Source organism: Elephas maximus, chromosome 17 (genome assembly GCF_024166365.1).
Source record: "Elephas maximus indicus isolate mEleMax1 chromosome 17, mEleMax1 primary haplotype, whole genome shotgun sequence".
NCBI lineage: Eukaryota > Metazoa > Chordata > Mammalia > Proboscidea > Elephantidae > Elephas > Elephas maximus.
Genome location: NC_064835.1, coordinates 45,198,065 through 45,222,907, shown reverse-complemented (window position 1 = coordinate 45,222,907; position 24,843 = coordinate 45,198,065). Strand labels below are relative to the sequence as shown.

Genomic DNA, 24,843 nt, shown 5'->3' with positions numbered 1-24,843 from the left:
TGTTCTTTTTGTTGATGTAGAGGAATCCAAGTGATTTTTGTATGTTTCTCTTATAACCTGAGACTCTTCCAAACTCTTCTATTAGTTTCAGTAGTTTTCTGGAGGATTCCTTAGGGTTTTCCATGTATACGATCATGTCATCTGCAAATAGTGGTAGCTTTACTTCCTCCTTACCAATCCGGATACCCTTTATTTCTTTGTCTAGCCTAACTGCCCTGGCTAGGACTTCAAGTACGATGTTGAATAAGAGTGGTGATAAAGGGCATCCTTGTCTGGTTCCCGTTCTCAAGGGAAATGCATTCAGGTTCTCTCCATTTAGAGTGATATTGGCTGTTGGCTTTGCATAGATGCCCTTTATTATGTTGAGGAATTTTCCTTCAATTCCTATTTTGGTAAGAGTTTTTATCATAAATGGGTGTTGAACTTTGTCAAATGCCTTTTCTGCATCTATTGATAAGATCATGTGGTTTTTATCTTTTGTTTTATTTATGTGATGGATTACATTAATGGTTTTTCTGATATTAAACCAGCCTTGCATACCTGGTATAAATTCCACTTGATCAGGGTGAATTATTTTTTTGATGTGTTGTTTGATTCTATTGGCTAGAATTTTGTTGAGGATTTTTGCATCTATGTTCATGAGGGATATAGGTCTAAAATTTTCTTTTTTTGTAATGTCTTTACCTGGTTTTGGTATCAGGGAGACGGTAGCTTCATAGAATGAGTTGGGGAGTATTCTGTCTTTTTCTATGCTTTGAAATACCTTCAATAGTAATGGTGTGTTAACTCTTCTCTGAAGGTTTGGTAGAACTCTGCAGTGAAGCTGTCTGGGCCAGGACTTTTTTTTGTTGGGAGTTTTTTGATTACCGTTTCAATCTCTTTTTTTTGTTATGGGTCTATTTAGTTGTTCTACTTCTGAATGTGTTAGTTTAGGTAGGTAGTATTGTTCCAAGAATTTATCCATTTCTTCTAGGTTTTCAAATTTGTTAGCGTACAATTTTACGTAGTAATCTGAAATGATTCTTTTAATTTCATTTGGCTCTGTTGTGATGTGGTCCTTCTCGTTTCTTATTCGGGTTATTGGTTTCCTTTCCTGTTTTTCTTTAGTCAGTCTAGCCAATGGTTTATCAATTTTGTTAATTTTTTCAAAGAACCAGCTTTTGGCTTTGTTAATTCTTTCAATTGTTTTTCTGTTCTCTAATTCCTTTAGTTCAGCTCTAATTTTTATTATTTATTTTCTTCTGGTGCCTGATGGGTTCTTTTGTTGCTCACTTTCTATTTGTTCAAGTTGTAGGGACAGTTCTCTGATTTTGGCTCTTTCTTCTTTTTGTATGTGTGCATTTATCGATATAAATTGGCCTCTGAGCACTGCTTTTGCTGTGTCCCAGAGGTTTTGATAGGAAGTATTTTCATTCTCGTTGCTTTCTAAGAATTTCCTTATTCCCTCCTTGATGTCTTCTATAACCCAGTCCTTTTTCAGGAGGGTATTGTTCATTTTCCAAGTATTTGATTTCTTTTCCCTAGTTTTTCTGTTATTGATTTCTAGGTTCGTTGCCTTGTGGTCTGAGAAGGTGCTTTGTAATTTTTCAATGTTTTGGATTCTGCAAAGATTTGTTTTATGACCTAATATGTGGTCTATTCTAGAGAATGTTCCATGTGCACTAGAAAAAAAAGTATATTTTGCAGCAGTTGGGTGGAGAGTTCTGTATAAGTCAATGAGGTCAAGTTGGTTGATTGTTGTAAGTAGGTCTTCCATGTCTCTATTGAGCTTCTTACTGGATGTCCTGTCCTTCTCCGAAAATGGTGTGTTGAAGTCTCCTACTATAATTGTGGAGGTGTCTATCTCACTTTTCAATTCTGTTAAAATTTGATTTATGTATCTTGCAGCCCTGTCATTGGGCGCATAAATATTTAATATGGTTATGTCTTCCTGATCAATTGTCCCTTTTATCCTTATATAGTGTCCTTCTTTATCCTTTGTGGTGGATTTAAGTCTAAAGTCTATTTTGTCAGAAATTAATATTGCTACTCCTCTTCTTTTTTGCTTATTGTTTGCTTGATATATTTTTTTCCATCCTTTGAGTTTTAGTTTGTTTGTGTCTCTAAGTCTAAGGTGTGTCTCTTGTAGGCAGCATATAGATGGATCGTGTTTCTTTATCCAGTCCGTGACTCTCTGTCTCTTTATTGGTGCATTTAGTCCATTCAGCGTAATTATAGATAAATAAGTTTTTAGTGCTGCCATTTTGATGCCTTTTCATGTGTGTTGTTGGCCATTTCATTTTTCCACTTGCTTTTTTGTGCTGAGACGTTTTTCTTAGTAGCTTGTGAGATCCTCATTTTCATAATGTTTAACTTTGTGTTTGTTGAGTCGTTACGTTTTTCTTGCCTTTTTTCTTGAGTTATGGAATTGATATTCCTTTTTGTGGTTACCTTATTATTTACCCCTATTTTTCTAAGTAAAAACCTAACTTGTATCCTTCTATATCGCCTTATATCACTCTCCATATGGCAGTTCAATGCCTCCTATATTTAGTCCGTCTTTTTGATTATTGTGATCGTTTATCTATTGATTTCCTGTTATGTGTATTATTTTGTTTATTTATTTATTTTTTAGAATGGATCTTAATTTGTTTGTTTTTGTGCTTTCCCTATTTGAGTTGCGTTGATATCAGGGCGTTCTGTTTTGTGACCTTGTATTGTGCTGGTACCTGATATTATTGGTCATCAGGCCAAACAATTTCCTTTAGCATTTCTTGCAATCTTGGTTTAGTTTTTGCAAATTCTCTAAACTTGTGTTTATCTGTAAATATCTTAATTTCGCCTTCATATTTCAGAGAGAGTTTTGCTGGATATATGATCCTTGGTTGGCAGTTTTTCTCCTTCAGTGCTCTGTATACATCGTCCCATTCCCTTCTTGCCTGCATGGTTTCTGCTGAGTAGTCTGAACTTATTCTTATAGATTCTCCCTTGAAGGAAACCTTTCTTTTCTCCCTGGCTGCTTTTAAAATTTTCTGTTTATCTTTGGTTTTGGCAAGTTTGATGATAATATGTCTTGGTGTTTTTCTTTTTGGATCAACCTTAAATGGGGTTCGATGAGCATCTTGGATAGATATCCTTTGGTCTTTCATGATGTCAGGGAAGTTTTGTGTCAGGAGTTCTTCAACTATTGTCTCTGTGTTTTCTGTCCCCCCTCCCTGTTCTGGGACTCCAATCACTCGCAAGTTATCCTTCTTGATAGAGTCCTACATGATTCTTAGGGTTTCTTCATTTTTTTTAATTCTTTTATCTGATTTTTTTTCAGCTATGTTGGTGTTGATTCCCTGGTCCTCCAGAAGTCCCAGTCTACATTCTAATTGCTCGAGTCTGCTCCTCTGACTTTCTATTGCGTTGTCAAATTCTGTAATTTTATTGTTAATCTTCTGGATTTCTACATGCTGTCTCTCTATGGATTCTTGCAACTTATTAATTTTTCCACTATGTTCTTGAATAACCTTTTTGAGTTCTTCAACAGTTTTATCAGTGTGTTCCTTGGCTTTTTCTGCATTTATCCTAATTTCATTTGTGATATCTTTAAGCATTCTGTAAATTAGTTTTTTATATTCTGTATCTGATAATTCCAGGATTGTATCTTCATTTGGGAAAGATTTTGATTCTTTTGTTTGGTGGGTTGGAGACGCTGTCATGGTCCGCTTCTTTATGTGGTTTGATATGGACTGCAGTCTCCGAGCCATCACTGGGAAACTAGATTTTCCAGGTAATCAGCTAAAAAAAAATGCAGTCAAATCCCTATCTGAATTCTCCCTCTGGCTCCAGGTATTCAGATGGTAATGGAGCTGCCTGGGAAGGGTGTGGGAGGGATCAGAGAGCTAGGAGTGTAGCACCACAGAATATAGAGCTGATCACCGCGGACATGCTCCGCCCCTGTCCGCCAAAATCAGGGCGGGACGGCTCCCCGCTTGGGACGCTACTCTCTCCACTCCGAGACCTGTCACTTCCTCCTGGGGACTTCTCCCTCTGGTGCGCGGCACCGCTCGCGAGAACTGCGTGGGCGTCTCCCGCACGAACGGGTGGGCCCGCCCCCAGGGTCTATTCAGGGGAATATAATTGGACCCCGCGCGCACACCTCGCCCGCTTTTGCCCAAATCCCAGCAGGACGGCTCCCCGGCTGGAACGCTGCCTTCCCCGCTCCGAGACCAGTCACTTCGTCCCGGGGACTTCTCCCTCCGGTGCATCACTCCACAGACGCGATCTGGGTGGGCGTCCCCCCGCATGAACGTGTGGGCCCTGCCCCGGGGTCGCTTTAGGGAAATATAGCTGACCCCCCCCCGCTCGCGCCCCACCCGCTTCCCGCCAAACTCCCAGCGGGACGGCTCCACGGCTGGGACGCTGCTCTCCCCGCTCCAAGATCAGTCACTGCCTCCCGGGTGTTTCTCCCTCCGGCTGAGCCGCTACGCCGCCCACGCCAACCAGCTAGACTCTCTCCCGGGATGGGTTCAGGGGGGTAGGGCTGGGCCCCTTGTCTGTGCCGTCTGCCCCCCTGGGCTCTGCCCCAGATCATGCTCCGAAGGTCACCTGCCTGGTACGCTGGCTCCTAGTTCTGAAAACGGTCGCTGTCTGCCTGTATTTGTTCGTTTTCCGTCTCTAAGACTGTGCTTATTGTTCAGAGTTCGTACATTGTTATGTATGTGATCGATTCACTTGTTTTTCCGAGTCTTTGTTGCAAGAGGGATCCGCAGTAGTGTCCACCTAGTCTGCCATCTTGGCCCCGCCTCCCTGCAAACATTTTTTTTAAATAATTTTTATTGTGCTTTAAGTGAAAGTTTACAAATCAAGTCAGTGTCTCACATATAAACTTGTATACACCTTACTACATACTCCCACTTACTCTCCCCCTAATGAATTAGCCTGCTCCCTCCTTCCAGACTCTCCTTTCGTGACCATTTTGCCAGTTTCTAACCCCCTCTACCTTCCCATCTCCCCTCCAGACAGGAGATGTCGACATAGTCTCAAGTGTCCACCTCATGCAAGTAGCTCACTCCGTATTGGCATCCCTCTCCAACCCATTGTCCAGTCCAATCCATATCTGATGAGTTGGCCTTGGGAATGGTTCCTGTCCTGGGCCAACAGAAGGTTTGGGGTCCATGCCCGCTGGGATTCTTGTAGTCTTAGACCATTAAGTCTGGTCTTTTTATGAGAATTTGGTGTCTGGATCCCACTGTTCTCCTACTCCCTCAGGGGTTCTCTGTTGTGCTCGCTATCAGAGCAGTCATCGGTTGAGGCCAGGTACCATATAGTTATTCTGGTCTCAGGATGATGCAGTCTCTAGTTCGTGTAGCCCTTTCTGTCTCTTGAGCTCATAATTCCCTTGTGACTTTGGTGTTCTTCATTCTCCTTTGATCCAGGTGAGTTGAGACAAATTGATGCATCTTAGATGGCCGCTTGCCAGCTTTTAAGACTCCTGACACCACACCTAAAATTGGGATGCCGAATGTTTTCTTAATAGCATTTATTCTGCTTATGGTTTAGGTGTCCCCTGTAGCCATCGTCCTCAAACCCCCACCCCTGCTCCGCTGACCTTTGAAGCATTCAGTTTATTCAGGAAACTTCTTTGCTTTTGGTCCAGACCGGTTGTACTGACCTCCCCTGTATTGAATGTTGCCCTTCCCTTCACCTAAAGTAGTTCTTATCTACTATCTACTATCTAATGGGTAAATAACCCTCTCCCACCCTACCTCCCTCCCCTCTCTTGTAACCACAAAAGAATGGGTTCTTCTCAGTTTATACTCTTTCTCAAGATCTTATAATAGTGGTCTTATACCATATTTGTCCTTTTGCATCTGACTAATTTCACTCAGCATAATGCCTTCCAGGTTCCTCCATGTTATGAAATATTTCACAGATTCATGACTGTTCTTTATGGATGCGTACTATTCCATTGTGTGAATACACCATAATTTATTTATCCATTCGTCCATTGAGGGACACCTTGGATGCTTCCAAATTTTGCTATTGTAAACAGTGCTGCAATAAACATGGGTGTGCATACATCTGTTTGTGTAAAGGCTCCTATTTCTGTAGGATATAGTCCGAGGACTGGGATTTCTGGGATTTCTAGCTTTTTAAGGAAACTCCAGATCACCTTCCAGAGTGGTTGTACCATTAGACATTCCCACCAGCAGTGTATAAGTGTTTCAATCTTTCCACAGCCTCTCCAACATTTATTATTTTGTGATTTTTGGATTAATGCCAGCCTTGTTGGAGAGAGATGGAATCTCATCGTAGTTGTAATTTGCATTTCTCTAATGGTTAATGATCGACAGTATTTCATCATGTATCTGTTAGCCCCCTAAATATCTTCTTTAGTGATGTGCATGTTCATATTCTTTGCCCAATTTTTAACTGGGTTGTTTGCCTTTTTGTGGTTGAGTTTTAGCAGAATCGTATAGATTTTAGAAATCAGGCGCTGGTCAGAGATGTCATAGTGGAAAATTTTTTCCCAGTCTGTAGGTGGTCTTTTTACTCTTTTGGTGAAGTCTTTAGATAAGCATAGGTGTTTGGTTTTTACAAGCTCCCAGTTTTCAGGTTTCTCTTCATCATTTTAAGTAATGTATTGTATTCTGTTTGTGCTTGTATTAGGTCTCCTAACGTTGTCCCTATTTTTTCTTCCATGACCTTTATCATTTTAGACGTTATGTTTAGGTCTTTGATCCATTTTTAGTGAGTTTTTGTGCATGGTGTGAGGTATGGGTCCTGTTTCATTTTGTTGCAGATGGGTACCCAGTTATGCCAGCACGATTTGTTAAAAAGGCTGTCTTTTCCCCAGTTAACTGATACTGGGCCTTTGTCAAATATCAGCTGCTCACATGTGGATGGATTTATATCTGGGTTCTCAATTCTGTTCCATTGGTCTATGTGTCTGCTGTACCAGTACCAGGCTGTTTTGACTACTGTGGCTGTGTAATATGTTCTCAAATGAGGCAGAGTGAGGCCTCCCACTTTGTTCTTCTTTTTCAGTAATGCTTTGCTTATCTGGGGCTTCTTTCCCTTCCATATGAAGTTGGTGATTTGTTTCTCCAGGACATTAAAAAATGTCCTTGGAATTTGAATCAGAAATGCATTGTATATATAGATGTCATTTGGTAGAAGAGACATTTTTACTATGTTAAGTCTTCCTATCCATGAGCACGGTATGCTTTTCCACTTATGTAGGTCCCTTTCAGTTTTTTGCAGTAGTACTTTGTAGTTTTCTTCATATAGGTGTTTTACATCTTTGGTAAGATTTATTCCTAAGTATTTTATCTTCTTGGGGGTACTGTGAATGCTATTGATTTGGTGGTTTTCTCTTCAATGTTCTTTTTTTGATTTAGAGGAATCAACCCCCTCGTGCCTCTCAGTTTGTCATACTGTGGGGGCTTGTGTGTTGCTGTGATGCTGGAAGCTATGCCACCAGTATTCAGATACCAGCAGGGTCACCCATGGAGGACAGGTTTCAGCTGAGCTTCCAGACTAAGACAGACTAGGAAGAAGGACCTGGCAGTCTACTTCTGAAAATCATTAGCCAGTGAAAACCTTATGAATAGTAGTGGAACATTAACTGATATAGTGCTGGAAGATGAGCCTCCAAGTTGGAAGACAGTCAAAAGATGACTGGAGAAGAGCTGCCTCCTCAAAGTAGAGTTGACCTTAATGACGTGGATGGACTAAAGCTTTTGGGACCTTCATTTGCTGAAGTGGCATGACTCAAAATAAGAAGAAACAGCTGCAAACAGCCATTAATAATCAGAACCTGGAATGTATGAAGTATGAATCCAGGAAAACTGGAAAACGTCAAAAATGAAATGGGACACGCAAACATCGATATCCTAGGCATTAGTGAGCTGAAATGGACTGGTATTGGCCATTTTGAATTGGACCATCATATAGTCTACTATGCTGGGTATGAAAACTCGAAGAGGAATGGTGTTGCATTCATCATCAAAAAGAACATTTCAATGTCTACCCTGAAGTACAACGCTGTCAGTGATGGGATAATACCCATACGCCTAGAAGGAATATCAGTTAATAAGACTATTATTCAAATTTCTGCACCAACCACTAGGGCCAAAGATGAAGAAATAGAAGATTTTTATCAGCTGCTGCAGTCTGAAATTGATCAAACATGTAATCAAGATGCATTGATAATTACTGGTGATTGGAATGTGAAAGTTAGAAAGAAAGAAGAAGGATCAGTAGTTGGAAAATATGGCCTTGGTGATAGAAACAATGCTGGAGATCGAATGATAGAATTTTGCAAGACCAGTGACTTCTTCATTGCAAGTACCTTCTTTCACCAACATAAACGGCGACTATACACATGGACCTCGCCAGATGGAGCACACAGAAATCAAATTGACTACATCTGTGGAAAGAGACGATGGAAAAGCTCAATATCATCAGTCAGAACAAGGCCAGGGGCAGATTGTGGAATAGACCATTAATTGCTCATATGCAATTTCAAGCTGAAACTGAAGAAAATCAGAGCAAGTCCACGAGAGCCAAAATATGACCTTGAGTATATTCCACTTGAATTTAGAGACGATCTCAAGAATAGATTTGACGTGTTGAACACTAGTGACCGAAGACCAGAGGAGTTGTGGAATGACATCAAGAAGATCATACATGAAAAAAGCGAGAGGTCACTGAAAAGACAGGGAAGAAAGAAAAGACCAAGATGGATGTCAGAGGAGACTCTAAAACTTGCTCTTAAGCGTGGAGCAGCGAAAACAAAAAGAAGAATTGATGGAGTAAAAGACTGAACAGAAGATTTCAAAGGGCCTCTCGAGAAGACAAAGTATTATAATGACATGTGCAAAGAGCTGGAGATGGAAAAAAAAGGGAAGAACACGCTCAGCGTTTCTCAAGCTGAAAGAACTGAAAAAAAAATTCAAGCCTCCAGTTGCAATAGTGAAGGATTCCATGGGGAAAGTATTAAACGATGCAGGAAGCATCAAAAGAAGATGGAAGGAATACACAGAGTCATTATACCAAAAAGAATTAGTCGATATTCAACCATTTCAAGAGGTGGCATATGATCAGGAACTGATGGTACTGAAGGAAGAAGTCCAAGCTGCTCTGAAGGCACTGGCGAAAAACAAGGTTCCAGGAATTGATGGAATATCAATTGAGATGTTTCAACAAACAGATGCAACGCTGGAGGTGCTCACTCGTCTATGCCAAGAAATATGGAAGACAGCTTCCTGGCCAACTGACTGGAAGAGATCCATATTTATGGCTATTCCCAAGAAAGGTGATCCAACTCAATGTGGAAATTACAGAACAACATCATTAATATCACACGCAAGCAAAATTTTGCTGAAGATCATTCAAAAATGGCTGCAGCAGTATGTCGACAGGGAACTGGCAGGAATTCAGGCTGGTTTCAGAAGAGGACGTGGAACCAGGGATATCATTGCTGATGTCAGATGGATTCTGGCTGAAAGCAGAGAATACCAGAAGGATGTTTACCTCTGTTTTATTGACTATGCAAAGGCATTCGACTGTGTGGATCATAACAAACTATAGATAACACTGCGAAGAATGGGAACTCCAGAGCACTTAATTGTGCTCATGAGGAACCTTTAAATAGACGAAGAGGCAGTTGTTCGGACAGAACAAGGGGATACTGATTGGTTCAAAATCAAGAAAATTGTGCGTCACGGTTGTATTCTTTCACCATACCTATTTGATCTCTATGCCGAACAAATAATCCAAGAAGCTGGACTATAAGAAGAAGAACGGGACATCAAGATTGGAGGAAGACTCATTAACAACCTGCGTTATGCAGATGACACAACCTTGCTTGCTGAAAGTGAAGAGGACTTGAAGCACTTACTAATGAAGATCAAAGACCACAGACTTAAGTATGGATTATGCCTCAACATAAAGAAAACAAAAATCCTCAGAACTGGACCAAAGAGCAACATCATGATAAATGGAGAAAAGATTGAAGTTGTCAAGGATTTCATCTTACTTGGATCCACAACCAAGAGCCATGGAAGCAGCAGTCAAGAAATCAAAAGACGCATTGCATTGGGCAAATCTGCTGCAAAGGACCTCTTCAAAGTGTTGAAGAGCAAAGATGTCACCCTGAAGACTAAGATGCGCCTGACCCAAGCCATCGTATTTTCAGTCACATCATATGCATCTGAAAGCTGGACAATGAATAAAGAAGACCGAAGAAGAGTTTACGCCTTTGAATTGTGGTGTTGGTGAAGAATATTGAATATACCATGGACTGCCAAAAGAACGAACAAATCTGTCTTGGAAGAAGTGTGGCCAGAATGCTCCTTAGAGGCAAGGATGGCGAGACTGTACCTTACATATTTTGGACATGTTGTCAGGAGGGATCAGTCCCTGGAGAAGGACATCATGCTTGGCAGAGTACAGGGTCAGCAGAAAAGAGGAAGACCGTCAACGAGGTGGATTGACACAGTGGCTGCAACAATGAGCTCAAGAATAACAATGATTGCGAGGATGGCGCAGGACTCGGCACTGTTTCGTTCTTTTGTGCATAGGGTAGCTATGATTCGGTACCAACTCAACCGCACGTAACAACAATAACAGAGGAATCCAACTGGTTTTTGTATGTTTATCTTTTAGCCTGAAACTCTACCGAACTCTTCTATTAGTTTCAGTAGTTTTCTGGAGGATTTCCTTACGGTTTTCTGTGTATAAGTTCATGTCGTCTTTGCAAATATTTTTGACTCTGTGACTTGAGCTTTAGTACCATTTCCTCATGAATAGTTTCAATAAGTGGTCTTCAAGAATGTATTTCCATTCCCAGAAACTGTAATCAAGCAAAATGAAACCCATTGCCATTGACTTGATTCCAATTCATAGAAACCACATGTGTTACAGAGCAGACCTGAGCTGCAAAGGGTTTTCTGTACTGTAACCTTCATGGAAGCAGACCACTAAGCCTTTCTTCTGGGGGTCCACTGGGTGGGTCCCAACTGCCAAGCTTTAGGTTAGTAGCTGAGCACAGACTATTTGTACCACTCAGGCACCTTCAGGAATTATGGCAGCAAAACTAAAATATAACTAGTTTCATCAGAGAATCCCAAAAAACCATAAATGGCATATTCAAATAGCACTGCCCTATTTAAAAAGTAAGAAACGTGCACTTTAGAAGTTCTTGAACCACAATCCTTTTATCTAAGAATCTCACCATTACACTCCGTCGTTCTTTACATAAATGTTCACTTGGTACACCTCAACCTGAGCTCACACCTGCTGACCTGAGCCTCATAAAAAGCTACGAAGTATAGAAAGTGTTGAATCAGTGTGTGCTTTCTTGTGTATGTGCTTAACAGCAACAACAAAAAAACGCAATCCTTTCCCATTGAGTCGGTTCCAATACATACGGACATATCGGACACACTAAACTGCCCCATAAAGTTTCCAAGGTGCAGCCAACAGATTCCAGCTGCTAACCTTTTCATTAGCAGCCATAGCTCTTAACCACTGTGCAATCATCATGGTTCCCACAACCAAATTGAATGAATGAATGAAGAAAGATAGGAAGGAAGGAAGAAAGGGAGGGAGGGAGGGAGAGAGAGAGAGAAAGAGAGACAGAAAGACAGAAAGCAAGCAAGATATGAAATAGAGTTTCCTGGGGGATGGAATCTGAGCAACATCACACAAAGAGAAGCTGCAGGACAGGTGCCACCCAGATGCTAGGCTCCTGCTCTACTATGTTCCAGGCGAGACAAAACCTAGACATGGAGTTTTCTCTCCAGGGTGATCCTCCTATTCAGATAGGTCTACGATTTGAAAAGGGTTATGAAATAAGTGTTACAAGCCACACAGTCCTGTCCACTTGTCTCAGTTAGAGACTATTTTGGTTTAATTTCCCTTCTATCCCTGGTTGCACAGTACCTCTGGATCATCCTCGGGTGCCTGTCTTTTTAGGTTCCAGCAGGCAGATCCTGCTCACTAGGTGCCAGAATCTCTGCTGTCTCCCAGGAGAGAAAGTCTCCATTAGCTGCAGGGCCAGTCGGAGTCTCCTCTACACTGACTGGAAACACTACTTAGGCTGGCATCTGCATAAACCTGAGGAGGGACCTACAGGCCTCATTCACCTCACTTCCTCTATGCATGGTGTTGTGGTGCTGAACAGGTTTCATCAGCACTTTCAGACTAACAGAGACTAGAGAGAAAGGCCTGGTGATCTGTTTGTGAAAAATCAGCCAATGAAAACCCTTTAGATGACAATATTCAGAGCTTATTGTTCATTGGGTTATCATGACTGAGAGGCTGACAAGATGGCAACTAACAACAAGAAAGAACCATGATTTCCTTCAGTCACTAAATTAATCTTGGGTGCCCAAGGGATTAATTTAAAGAGGAATTGACAACTAATGAAAATAGAACATGGGAAAGCTGTCACATGTTTCTAGGGTGATAGGGTTAATGAGTTAGAGACTGGCCTTTGAAAGAATGAGTGCCACTGAAAGACATGGGGAGGGGAGAAAAGGCCAGTGAAATAGGAGCTTAGAGCAGGAAAACACCTTCATTGACATTGACCAGGATGGCTTGGCTGGAAAACAGGATCCATGAAGGAAAAAAGTAAGAGAGGAAGATTACCTTCTGTGAGGGAGATTTTAAATATGAAGGATCCAGGTATAATATCGGGTTAGAGTTGTGAGGGTTGATTGCAGAAAAAGTAAAAAGTCCAGGAAAATAATGAATTAAAATGAGAACTTCCTAGAGTCAAGAAGGCACAATGCAGACAGAACTGATCTTTCAGGGTAGAAACTCACTGGACCCTTTCCCGAATCAGTCATGTGACCTACCCATGTGAAACAAGTAGGTTCCTGTGATATGAAAACTGAAAAAGCGTAGAAGGGATTTTTACAGCATTCTTTTTGTATATTTTACCACAAAAGGAAATCCAGAAGAAGCTACATCCCTTAATTTTCCCCTGGAACCTACAAATACTATGAGGAATTAGTTAGGAGATGAGGTCCTTGGGGCAGACAGAGGAAGAGTGCATGTTCAGGGCTGAGCAGAAAGAAAGCAGCTGGTGCAGTGAAGACTCACTGGCCTGTAGCCCCCGGGAGGTTTGTGTTCGAGGCTGAAGCCTTGTGCGTGGATTATTATAGCCTTGCAGACAGTAATAAACTGCAGCATCTTCAGCCTGGAAGTTGATGATGGTGAGAGTGAAGTCTGTCCCAGACCCACTGCCACTGAACCGGTCAGGGACCCCAGATGCCCGGTTCGTTGCGCTATAGATGAGCAGCTTAGGAGTCTGTCCTAGTTTCTGCTGGTACCAGTTTAAGTAGCTGCTCACACTCTGGCTGGCCTTGCAGTTGATGGTGACCATTTCTCCTTGAGACTTAGCCAGAGAGGATGGAGACTGGGTCACCACAATGTCCCCACTGGCACCTGCAATCAGAGTAGACAATTACCATGCACATATATGTACACACACTTTTTTCACACATACATTAAAATACACCATTTATACCACAACTTCTAGTGATATTACATATCAGCAAATAATTGGTTCCATTTTGAAAATAACTGTCATTTCCCACGCTATGTTAAAATCATTTTTCAACTATAGAAGGATACTACTCTAGAGAGATTGAAACACTTTTAATTTCTCACCAGAGGCCCAGAGCAACAGGGACATGAGGACCAGAGTGTGTGGCACCATCTTGCTGCCCCTGCCTGCCTGATGCAGATCAGCTCCCATAGCAAAGGCCCTGTTTATAGTATCTGAGCAGCCAGTCTGGTGTTGGAGGGGCCTATGCAAAGCAGTCAGTGAACGGAAAGCAAATTACATGGGGGATAGGTTGTGAAACTAGCCAGTGTACTTCAAGAGCCAAATATATCCCATGAAGTATAATTTTATGACTACAAAAGACAAAGCAGGGTCATAGAAGCTCTAATATCTAAAACAAAACAAAACTTGCAGTCCAGTTCATTCCAACTCATGACAATCCCATGTGTTACACGGTAGAGCTGCTCCATAGCGTTTTCTTTCCTGTATTCTTTATAGAACCAGACTGACAGGCTTTTCTTCCAGGGTACCACTGGGTGTGTTCAAACTGCCAACCTTTAGGTCAGTAGCCCATCACAACTGCTTGAAGCACCCAAGATCCTATGAAGAGCTTCAGTTTTAACTTAAAAACTGTTTTAAATGGGGTCAGGTTCCATAAATTTTGGACTAGTTTCCTCAAATCAACAGTTTTGTGAAACAATAAAAAATGCTGGGAAAAAAAAAAAAACAAGGAAAGGGAAAAATATGGAAAATTTTTGCCTCAATGTTTGATAAAATTTATAGCTAAAAAATCTCTGAGCTGTGATGATACTTGTATCCTGAAGGATACCTAAAAGACACTGCAATCACTTGAGATTGGATTCCGGGGCTATGGAAGGGCCAGGGAAATGGAAGACAGGCCCTGAATTACTCCTATTGAAAGTCCTCAGGGAGCCTATATTGAGCTAGTGTCCAGGAGGGCTGAGATCACAAAAGATGTGTGAACCAAAGAGAAAGTGGGACCTATCATGCTCACAGGGGGTAGGGCCTGATAAGAGGGCTCTAGAATCATTTGTGGAAATGGAGAGGAAAAAAATAAGCAGGATGTCCTTGTAAAGTTGTGGTTGAATGCTGACTCTTCAAAGAGTTTCTTTCCAGTTATGGATGGACTTGGTGGGCCGGGAAGCCTTTAGCCTTTAAGGTGAGACTTCATCTCTCTTACTTTGGATATATTATCAGGAGGGACCAGGAGGACCTGCAGGAGATCATGCATCATAAAGCAGAGGGTCAGCGAAAAAGAGAAAGAGCCTGAAAGAAATGGATTGACATGGAATAAATGCTACAGTAACAGAGGCCTGTCCAGCTATCACAGTTAGACTATTTTGGCTTCATTGTTTCTTGTATCCCTGATTGCACAGAATCTCTGCATCAATCCCTGTGACTGTCATTGCAGGTTCCTGCCAGCAGATGGCGGTGACACAGGCTTCACAAGTTTCCCTGAAACACCTTCCATCAGCTGAAGGGCAAGTCAGAGTCTTCTGTACACTGACCTGAGAAGCCGCTTAACCTAGACAGACTCCTAAGGCCCTGATTGACTTCACCTGCACCCGCGTTGATGGGGTGCCCGCCCGCTTCAGTGGTGGTGGTCTGAGGCCAACTTCACTCTCACCATCCTCACCATCAGATCAAAGATAGTACAACAAACTGCTGTGTTCGAAAATCAAGATATCCTCTCATAACAATGTGACCCCAGATATAAACCTCTTACCAGGGCAGGGGAGGGGGAAGGTCTCACGTACTAGGCATTCTTGCAGAGATTGCTGTGGTTTATTTGTTTTGATCAAGGAAAACAGTTGGCATGAAGTAGTCAGAAAATCGGCAACTAGGCCTTCTCTGGCTCCAAAAGAGAGCAGGCCTCCAGCCCTTCCTGCTCTCTTCCTTTAAATCTGCTTTCAGCCCTCATGCTGGGGTCACTAGGTGGCCATTTGCAGTCCCATCTGACTCTCTCTAACTTGCCTCAACCCTGACTCCCCAACGCCTTTACTGCTGCCCCAGAACAGCACCTCCTCTCTAGGCCAAAGTCTAGAGCCCTTATCCCCTGGGCATTCCTGTCCCTGTTTCCCCACTCAAGTTTATGTCAGAGAAAACATCTCAGGAATGAAAAATACTAGATCCCTGCTTGCCTTTTGTATAAAAGCAATACAAGTTATATTATCCCAAATATGTTAAAAAAAAAAAAAACTGAGAAACAGAAAATAAGGTCCTTCAATCATAAGAAAAATTAAAAAACAGAGTGTCTCTCTCTTTTTTTTTTTGTATTTTATAAGACAGTATTTTAGCTTCTTCTTAGAAGTTTTTAACAAATCTATTTTGGCTTTCTCTGCACCCCTCATATTCCCATTTCCCTACTTCTTGTTGTTAGCTGCCACTTAGTTGATATTCAATTCATACCCACTGTAAATTCCAAGCTTCTCCTTTATAATAATGCCCTCACCCAAACCAAGAATGCCATAGCCCCTCCATGATTTCATAACATTCATTTTGCAAAACCTAAACCCTGGAAAAAACTCCACCCTCCACACACCTGCATCCATGTTCACAATGTGGCTGGAAAAAAACGCATAATTATTCTGATTCTCTCATTGTAAATTTATGGACACTCCCTCTTTTTTTACCTCAGGAAAGCCCTTTATCCTGCCTCACTATGTTCCTTCATTTACCTGGTTGGTTCGGTCTCCACCCTTTCTCTCTTCTTTTCTCTTCAAATTTTAACACCTACTTCTCATCCTGCCTTTCAGCAAATGACCTCATTTCCTGTTTCTTGGAAGAGCTTCCACTAGCTCCTCTCATGCATCTTCTGACCCACAGGCGTCTACACCCCCATGTGCTGCCTTCCTTCCTTCCTTCCTATTACTGTAGATGAGCAGACAGTCCTCCTACCTGAGGCCAGGCCCTCTGCTCGTATACTGCTGTCCCTTCCAAGGGCATCTTGGCATTCCTCACCTCTCTTTTCTGAGTTATCCATGTTCCCCTCACTTTAGCATCACTTCTATCAGCATGAAACATCATTTTTGAAAACTCTGCTGATTTCACATCCCCCTCCATTTATGTCCTGTTTCACTCATTGAAAGACTTCTAGGTAGTCACCAAGCTGAGACCATCTCTTTTCATACTCCCCAAATTATGCAATCTCCACAATTCTTTCTACCACCAAGACCATATTTTCCATCTACTGATCCTTCCTTGTTTCTAACTTTCTCATCCCATTCACCATCCTGACTGGATATTTAATCAATTTCAGACCAAAGAAGTTGGTAAAAATCTTCTATGTCTTCGTCTTTGGCCTTGGTCTTTGGTGGGTAAATTTGAATACTACTTGTATTAACAAGTCTTACTTGTGGGCCTGTAGATGTTATTCTATCACTGTCAGCCTTGTACTTCAGGATGGATTTTGAAATGTTTTTCTTGATGAAAAGTGCAACGCCATCCCTTCAAGTTGTCATTCCCTGCATAGTAGACCACATGATTTTCCTCCTCAAAATGACCAATACCAGTCCATTTCAGCTGACTAATGCCTAGGATATTGATCTTTATGCATTCTATTTCATTTCTGACAATTTCTCATTTTCTAAGACTCGTGCTTCATACATTCCACATTTCAATTATTAAAGGATGTTCAGCTGTTTCTTCTCATTTTCAGTCATGCCACATCACAACACCAGTGTCCCGAAAGCTTGACTCCATGCGTGTCATTAAGGTCAACTCTAAGGAGGCAGCTCTTCCCCAGTCGTCTTTTGAGTGCCTTCCAGCCTGAGGGGCTCATCTTCTGGCACTGTAACAGACATTGTTCTCCTATTATTAATAAGGCTTTCCCTGGCTGATTCTTTCAGAAGCAGACCACCAGGTCCTTCTTCCTAGTTTGTCTTAGTCTGGAAGCTCAGCTGAAATCTGTCCACTGTGGTGACCCTCCTGGTATTTGTATATCAGCAGCATAGCTACCAGCATTACAGCAATACGCAAGCCCCCACAGTATGACAAACTGACAGACATGAATTCTGTACCTAATTTCTGGCAATTTTTTTCAGATCTGTAGTACCCTGCTTTTAGTTTTTGTGCCTTGCATGCTATATAAAGTTTATCATTTATTTGTCTAAATAAACTCACACAGCTCCCAAATCTAAAGTGTGAAGAGAATGCCTTTTGTTCCCTGTTATTTCAGTTGCATCACCTTCATATTCATATCCCAGTTATCTCATGTTCTTGGGTGTTAAGGATCTCTGACTTCTTGGTGGTTATCAGTCTTTGAAAAATTATTTGTGAGGTGTCCTGAGGATTTACAATGGGTGTGCCCTCTTCCAGGGCAGCTTACACTTGTCGGACCTATCTATTGGGCTTTCTGAAACAAATTTCCAGGTTGGAGAGCTCCAGAATCACCTAGGCCATACACACCTGGAGTGAAACTCCTTGGAAGGTTGACTTTCAGACACAACTTCCCAAGGAAATCTTGCTTATTTTTTCCTGTCCTTTTCCACAATGGCCCTAAAGCCCTTTGATCATTTTCTAGGAGTTGTGGGAAGGATAGGTTGTCTTTCTTTGCTTCACATTGACTTTGGGATTATAGTCCTCCTCCCCTGGCTCTAGCACAGCATAGGGTCCCTCAGGACTCCCCACTTGGGTAATTTCTGGGCCTGTCTTCCATTTCCTTCAATCTTGCATACGCTAGAATTAAATCTTTAATGTATGCAGTGACCTTAAACTGTCTGTCAGGATACAACGTGGCTTTAGAACTCAGATATTTTCTGGTCATAAATTTTTATCAAAAAAGTGACCCAAAAGTTGTCCATTGTCATCTGTTCTTGCTTTTATGTATTTCCAGCATTTTGTATTATTTCACCTGGATTGTAGATCTCAGGAAACTAGCCCATCATTTAACCCATTTCATTTTTTTTTCCTTTATTTCAAATAGAAACTCTTCTTAAGAGAAGCTCATGTTTGTAGTTTTAGAGCTTCTTAGTTGATATTAGAGCTTCTAAGTTGACTTCTTTGCCTTTTCTAGGTATTGGATCTTGATTTACATTGCTTAGTTTCACAACCAATTGCCCATGTACTTTGCTTCCATATTCAATGATGGCTTTGCATAGATCCTCCAGGCCAAGTCTGGCTGCTCATATTTTATAAATGGGGACTTTGCAATGGGAGCTGATCTTTATCAGGCAGGTGAAGGCAACAAGATGGTGTTCCAGGCTCCTGTCCTCATGTTCCTTTGCTCTGGGTCTCTGGCGAGAAATGAAAAGTGCTTCAATCCCTTTAGAGAAGTTTCTTTGCAGAGCTGAAAAATGATTTTAGGACGTAGTGGTAAATAATGGGTTAATGATGTGTCACACGTTTTCCACTGAAATGCACATTTAAAATGGTGTATTTTAATGTGCCTAGGAAAAAGTGTGTGCATGTATGTATACTAATTGTCCTCTCTGATCGTAGGTATCAGTGGGGACATCATGGTAACACAGACTCCAGTCTCCTTGACTGTGTCTCCAGGAGGAAAGGTCACATTCAGTACAAGCCCAGCCAAAGTGTGAGCAGCATTTTAGCCTGGTATCGGCAGGAAGCAGCACAGGCTTCTAAGCTGTTTATCTCCTTTGCATCCCACTAGGCATCTGAGATCCCTGACCGACGTCGTGGCAGTGGGTCTGGGGCAGACTTCACTCTCACCATCAGCAGCCTCCAGGCTGAGGATGAGGCAGGTTATTGCTGTTAGCAACATTATGGCTACCCTCTCACAGTGCTTCAGCCTGGAACACAAGCCTCCTCCCAGGGCTGGAGGTCTGTGAGTCTTCACTGCACCAGCTGCTTCTTTCCTCCACAGTCCTGAACACACACACTTCCTCTATCTGCCCCAGAAGCCTCATCTCCCAGACATGGAGTTTTCTCTCCAGAGTGATCCTCCTATTCAGATAGGCCTACATTTTGAAATGAGATATCAAATAAATGCTACAAGCCAACCAGGCCTGTCCCCTTGTCCCAGTTAGAGACCATTGGTTTGATCTTCCTTCTCTCCCTGATTGCACAGCATCTCTGGATTATCCTCGTGTGTCTGATGTTTTAGGTTCCAGGGGGCAGATCCTGCTGAGTAGGTGCCAGAATCTCTGCTGCCTCTGAGGAGAGACAGTCTCCCTAGCTGCAGGGACAGTCAAGTTCTCATCTACACTGAGTGGGAACACTACTTGGGTTGTCAGCATAAACCGGAGCAGGGACCTACAGACCTCATTTACCACACTTCCTCTACACATCTTGTTGTGATGCTGGACAGGTTTCTGTAGCACTTGCAGATTAATACAGACTAGGAAGAAAGGCCTGGTCATCTACTTCTGAGAAATCAGCCAGTGAGAACCCTGTGGATCACAACAATAATATTGTTCATTGAATTGTCATGAGTCATGGAGTCACAAGGTGGCAGCTAACAACAGGAAAGAACCATGATTTCCTTCAGTCACTAAATTAAACTTGCCCAGCAAAGGGATTAATGTAAAGAGGAATTGAGAACTAATGAAAAAAGAACATGGGAAAGCTGTCACATGTTTCTAGAGTAAAAGGGTTAATGAGTTAGAGTCTCACCGTTGAAAGAATGAGTGTCACTGACGGAAATGGAGAGGAGAAAAGGGTAGTAAAATGGGAGCTTAGAGCAAGAAAACACCTTCATTGCCATTGACCAGGAAAGCTTTGTTTGAAAACAGGAACCATGGAAGGAAAAAGTAAGATAGGAATATTTTGTCCTGTAAGGGAGATTTTAAGTAAGAGGGGCCCCAGTTTAATACTGGGTTAGGTCCACAGTTGTGAGGGGTGACTGATAAGAAAGAAAAAGTCCAGGAAATCTAAGAATTAAAATGAGAACATTTCAGAGGCAAGGAAGCACAGGGAAGAGAGAACTAACTGATCTTTCAGGGGGTAAAACACACTGGATATTTCCCCAAATCAGTCATGTGATCTATCCTTGTGAAACAAGCAAGTTCCTGTGATATGAAAACTCCTGACAAAGCCTACAAGAGATTTTTAGAGCTTTCTTTTTTCTATAATTTCCCACAAAAGGGGATCCAGAAGAAGCCACATCCCTTAAGTTTCTCCTGAAACCTGCACATACTCCAAGGAATTAGTCGGGAAATGTGGTCTTTGAGGCAGAGAGAGGAGGCGTGCACTTTCAGGGCTGAGCAGAAAGGAAGCAGCTGGTGCACTGAAGACTCACTGGCTTTACCCTCGGGAGGAGGTTTTTGTTCGAGGCTAAAACACTGTGGGAGCTTGATAATAATAACCTGCGAAACAGTAATAAACTGCGGCGTCTTCAGGCTGGAAGTTGCTGATGGTGAAGGTGAAGTCTGTCCCTGACCCACTGCCACTGAACCGGTCAGGGACCCCAGATGCCCGGCTAGATGCCCTATAGATGAGCAGCTTAGGAGCCTGTCCTGGCTTCTGCTGGTACCAGGCTAAGTTCTTGCTCACACTCTGGCTGGCCTTGCAGTTGATGGTGACCGTTTCTCCTTGAGACTTCGCCAGAGAGGCTGGAGACTGGGTCAGCACAATGTCCCCACTGGCACCTGCAATCAGAGTAGACAATTACCATGTATACATTCATATACACACTTTTTCACGCATACAACAAAATATACCACTTATACCACAACTTCTAGTGATATTAAATATCAACAAATAATTGGTTCCATTTTACAAATAACTGTCATTTAACATTATATGTTAAAATCCTTTATCAACTGTGGAAAGATACTACTCCGGAGAGGTTGAAACACTTTTAATTTCTCACCAGAGGCCCAGAGCAACAGGGACATGAGGACCAGAGTGTGTGGCACCATCTTGCTGGCCCTGCCTGCCTGATGCAGATCAGCTCTCATAGCAAAGGCCCTGTTTATAGTATCTGAACAGCCAGCCTGCTGTTGGAGGGGCCTATGCAAAGCAGTCAGTGAATGGAAAGCAAATTACATGGGAGATAGGTTGTGAAACTAGCCAATGTACTTCAAGAGCCAAATATATCACATAAAGTATAATTTTATGAAGAGAAAAAACAAAGCAGGATCGTAGAAGCTCTAATACCTCTCAAAAAAACAAAAAAAAAAAACTTGTAGTCCAGCACATTCCAACTCATGAAAACCAGATCTGTTACACAGTAGAGCTGCCCCATAGGGTTTTCTTTCCTGCATTCTTTATAGAAGCAGACTGACAGGCTTTTCTTCCAGGGTAGCCCTGGGTGTGTTCAAACTGCCAATATTCAGGTTAGCCGCCCATTCAGCCTCTTGAAACACCTAGAATCTAACGAATAGCTTCAATTTTAACAAAAAACCATTTGAAATGGCTTCAGGTTCCATAAATGTTGGACTAGTTTCCTCAAATCAACGATTTTGTGAAACAGTAAAAAATGCTAGAAAAAAATTGAAGAAAAGGAAAGAATACGGGAAATTTTTGTCTCAGTGTTTGATAAAAATTTATAGCTAGAAAATGTCTGAGCTCTGAAGATACTGTATCCTGAAGGATACCTAAAAGAGACTGTAAGCACTTGAGATTGGATTCCGGGGCTATGGAAGGGCCAGGGAAATGGAAGACAAGCCCCGAATTTACTTGTAGTGAAAGTCCTCAGGAAGCCCATACTGAGCTAGGGTTCTGGAGGGCTCAGATCAGAAAGGAAATATGAACCAATGAGAAAGTGGGACCTATCATGCCCACAGTGGGTAGGACCTGATAAAAGGGCTCTAGAATCATTTGTGGAAATGGAGAGGAAAAATCAAGCAGGATTTCCTTGTAAAGTTGTGACTGAATGCCAACTTTTAAAGAGTTTCATTCCAGGTATGGATGGCCTCGGTGGGCCTGGAACTCTTCAGCCTTGAAGGCGAGACTTCATTTCTCTTACTTTGGATATATTACCAGGAGGGAGCAGTGCTTGCAGGAGATCATGAGTCATAAGGTAGAGAGTCAGAGAAAAAGGGAAAGAGCCTCAAAGAAATGGGTTGACACAGTGGCTGCAACATTGGGCTCAAACATAGCAAAGGCTGTGAGGATGACTCAGGACCAGGGGGTGTTTCGATTTGTTGTACACAGAGGGTCACTATCAGTCTGACCCAATGTGATGATACAGAACAACAACATGATATGAATACGAATGTGATGCAACAGAAATAACAGGGAATGAATGTTCTGTTCACACTTCACATTTGGGCAGTATACGAGTTTATTCAAAGAAACAAATGACAAACTTAACATTGTATGCAAGGTACGGAAAACAAAAACGGGGTCACTTCTGATCTGAAGAAGAAAATGTTGAATTTCTACAGATTAGAAAAAGAGTCACCAAAATTTTAAAACCCAGTGGAAGACAGACTTCCACTTTCAGGCTAGATGGAATAACAAGGGCAAGATTTACCATCACACATGAAAGAATCAAAAAAAAATTACCGGAGGGCGGAGCCAAGATGGCGGACTAGGCAGACGTTACCTCGGATCCCTCTTACAACAAAGACACGGAAAAACAAGTGAATCGATCACATACATAACAATCTACGAACCCTGAACAACAAACACAGATTTAGAGACGGAGAACGAACTAATACGGGGAAGCAGCGATTGTTTCCAGAGCCTGGAGCCAGCGTACCAGTCAGGTACGGCACAAGCACAGAGACCTGCTCCACCCCCCTGAACTAACCCCGGGAGGGGGACCAGCCGGTTCCACGGGCGGCGTGGGACGCAGCCGGTAGGAGAAGTCCCCGGGAGGCAGTGACTGATCTTGGAGCAGAAAGAGCAGCATCCGAGCTGGGGAACCGTCCCGCAGGGATTTGGACTGCACGCAGGCGGCTTCATTAACATCTGAATAGCCTGAGCCAAAGGGAGAACTCTGATAGGGATCTGACTGCAGTTTTTTTTTAGCGGATTTTCTGGAAAAACTAGTTTCCCAGTGATGGCTCGGAGACAACAATCCATATCAAACCACTTAAAGAAGCAGACCGGGACAGCTTCTCCAACCCCCCAAACAAAAGAATCAAAATCTTTCCCAAATGAAGATACAATTTTGGAATTATCAGATACAGAATATAAAAAACTAATTTACAGAATGCTTAATGATATCACAAATGAAATTAGGATATCTGCAGAAAAAGCCAAGGAACACACTGATAAAACTGTTGAAGAACTCAAAAAGATTATTCAAGAACATACTGGAAAAATTAATAAGTTGCAAGAATCCATAGAGAGACAACATGTAGAAATCCAAAAGATTAACAATAAAATAACAGAATTAGACAACACACTAGGAAGTCAGAGGAGCAGACTCGAGCAATTAGAATGCAGACTGGGACATCTGGAGGACCAGGGAATCAACACCAACATAGCTGAAAAAAAATCAGATAAAAGAATTAAAAAAAATGAAGAAACCCTAAGAATTATGTGGGACTCTATCAAGAAGGATAACCTGCGGGTGATTGGAGTCCCAGAACAGGGAGGAGGGACAGAAAACACAGAGAAAATAGTTGAAGAACTTCTGACAGAAAACTTCCCTGACATCATGAAAGACGAAAGGATATCTATCCAAGATGCTCATCGAACCCCATTTAAGATTGATCCAAAAAGAAAAACACCAAGACATATTATCATCAAACTCACCAAAACCAAAGATAAACAGAAAATTTTAAAAGCAGCCAGGGAGAAAAGAAAGGTTTCCTTCAAGGGAGAATCAATAAGAATATGTTCTGACTACTCAGCAGAAACCATGCAGGCAAGAAGGGAATGGGACGACATATACAGAACACTGAAGGAGAAAAACTGCCAGCCAAGGATCATATATCCAGCAAAACTCTCTCTGAAATATGAAGGCGAAATTAAGATATTTACAGACAAACACAAGTTTAGAGAATTTGCAAAAACCAAACCAAAGCTACAAGAAATACTAAAGGATATTGTTTGGTCAGAGAACCAATAATATCAGATATCAGCACAACACAAGGTCACAAAACAGAACGTCCTGATATCAACTCAAACAGGGAAATCACAAAAACAAACAAATTAAGGTTAATTAAAAAAAAAAAATACACATAACAGGGAATCATGGAAGTCAATAGGTAAAAGATCACAATAATCAAAAAGAGGGACTAAATACAGGAGGCATTGAACTGCCATATGGAGAGTGATACAAGGCGATATAGAACAATACAAGTTAGGTTTTTACTTAGAAAAATAGGGGTATATAATGAGGTAACCACAAAAAGGTATAACAACTCTATAACTCAAGACAAAAACCAAGAAAAACGTAACGACTCAACTAACATAAA

At 41.9% G+C, this 24,843-nt stretch overlaps 2 gene segments (V, D, J or C); both read right to left on the bottom strand.

Annotated features, from left to right (window-relative positions):
* Positions 1–12,899: 12,899 nt before the first annotated feature.
* On the bottom strand, positions 12,900–13,721 carry LOC126060445 (immunoglobulin kappa variable 4-1-like). The segment is given in 2 exon segments: positions 12,900–13,425; positions 13,651–13,721. Coding segments are annotated over 2 exon segments (483 nt in total).
* A 7,079-nt stretch (positions 13,722–20,800) lies between these two features.
* Positions 20,801–21,430, bottom strand: LOC126060239 (immunoglobulin kappa variable 4-1-like). The segment is given in 2 exon segments: positions 20,801–21,114; positions 21,339–21,430. Coding segments are annotated over 2 exon segments (402 nt in total).
* Positions 21,431–24,843: the final 3,413 nt, after the last annotated feature.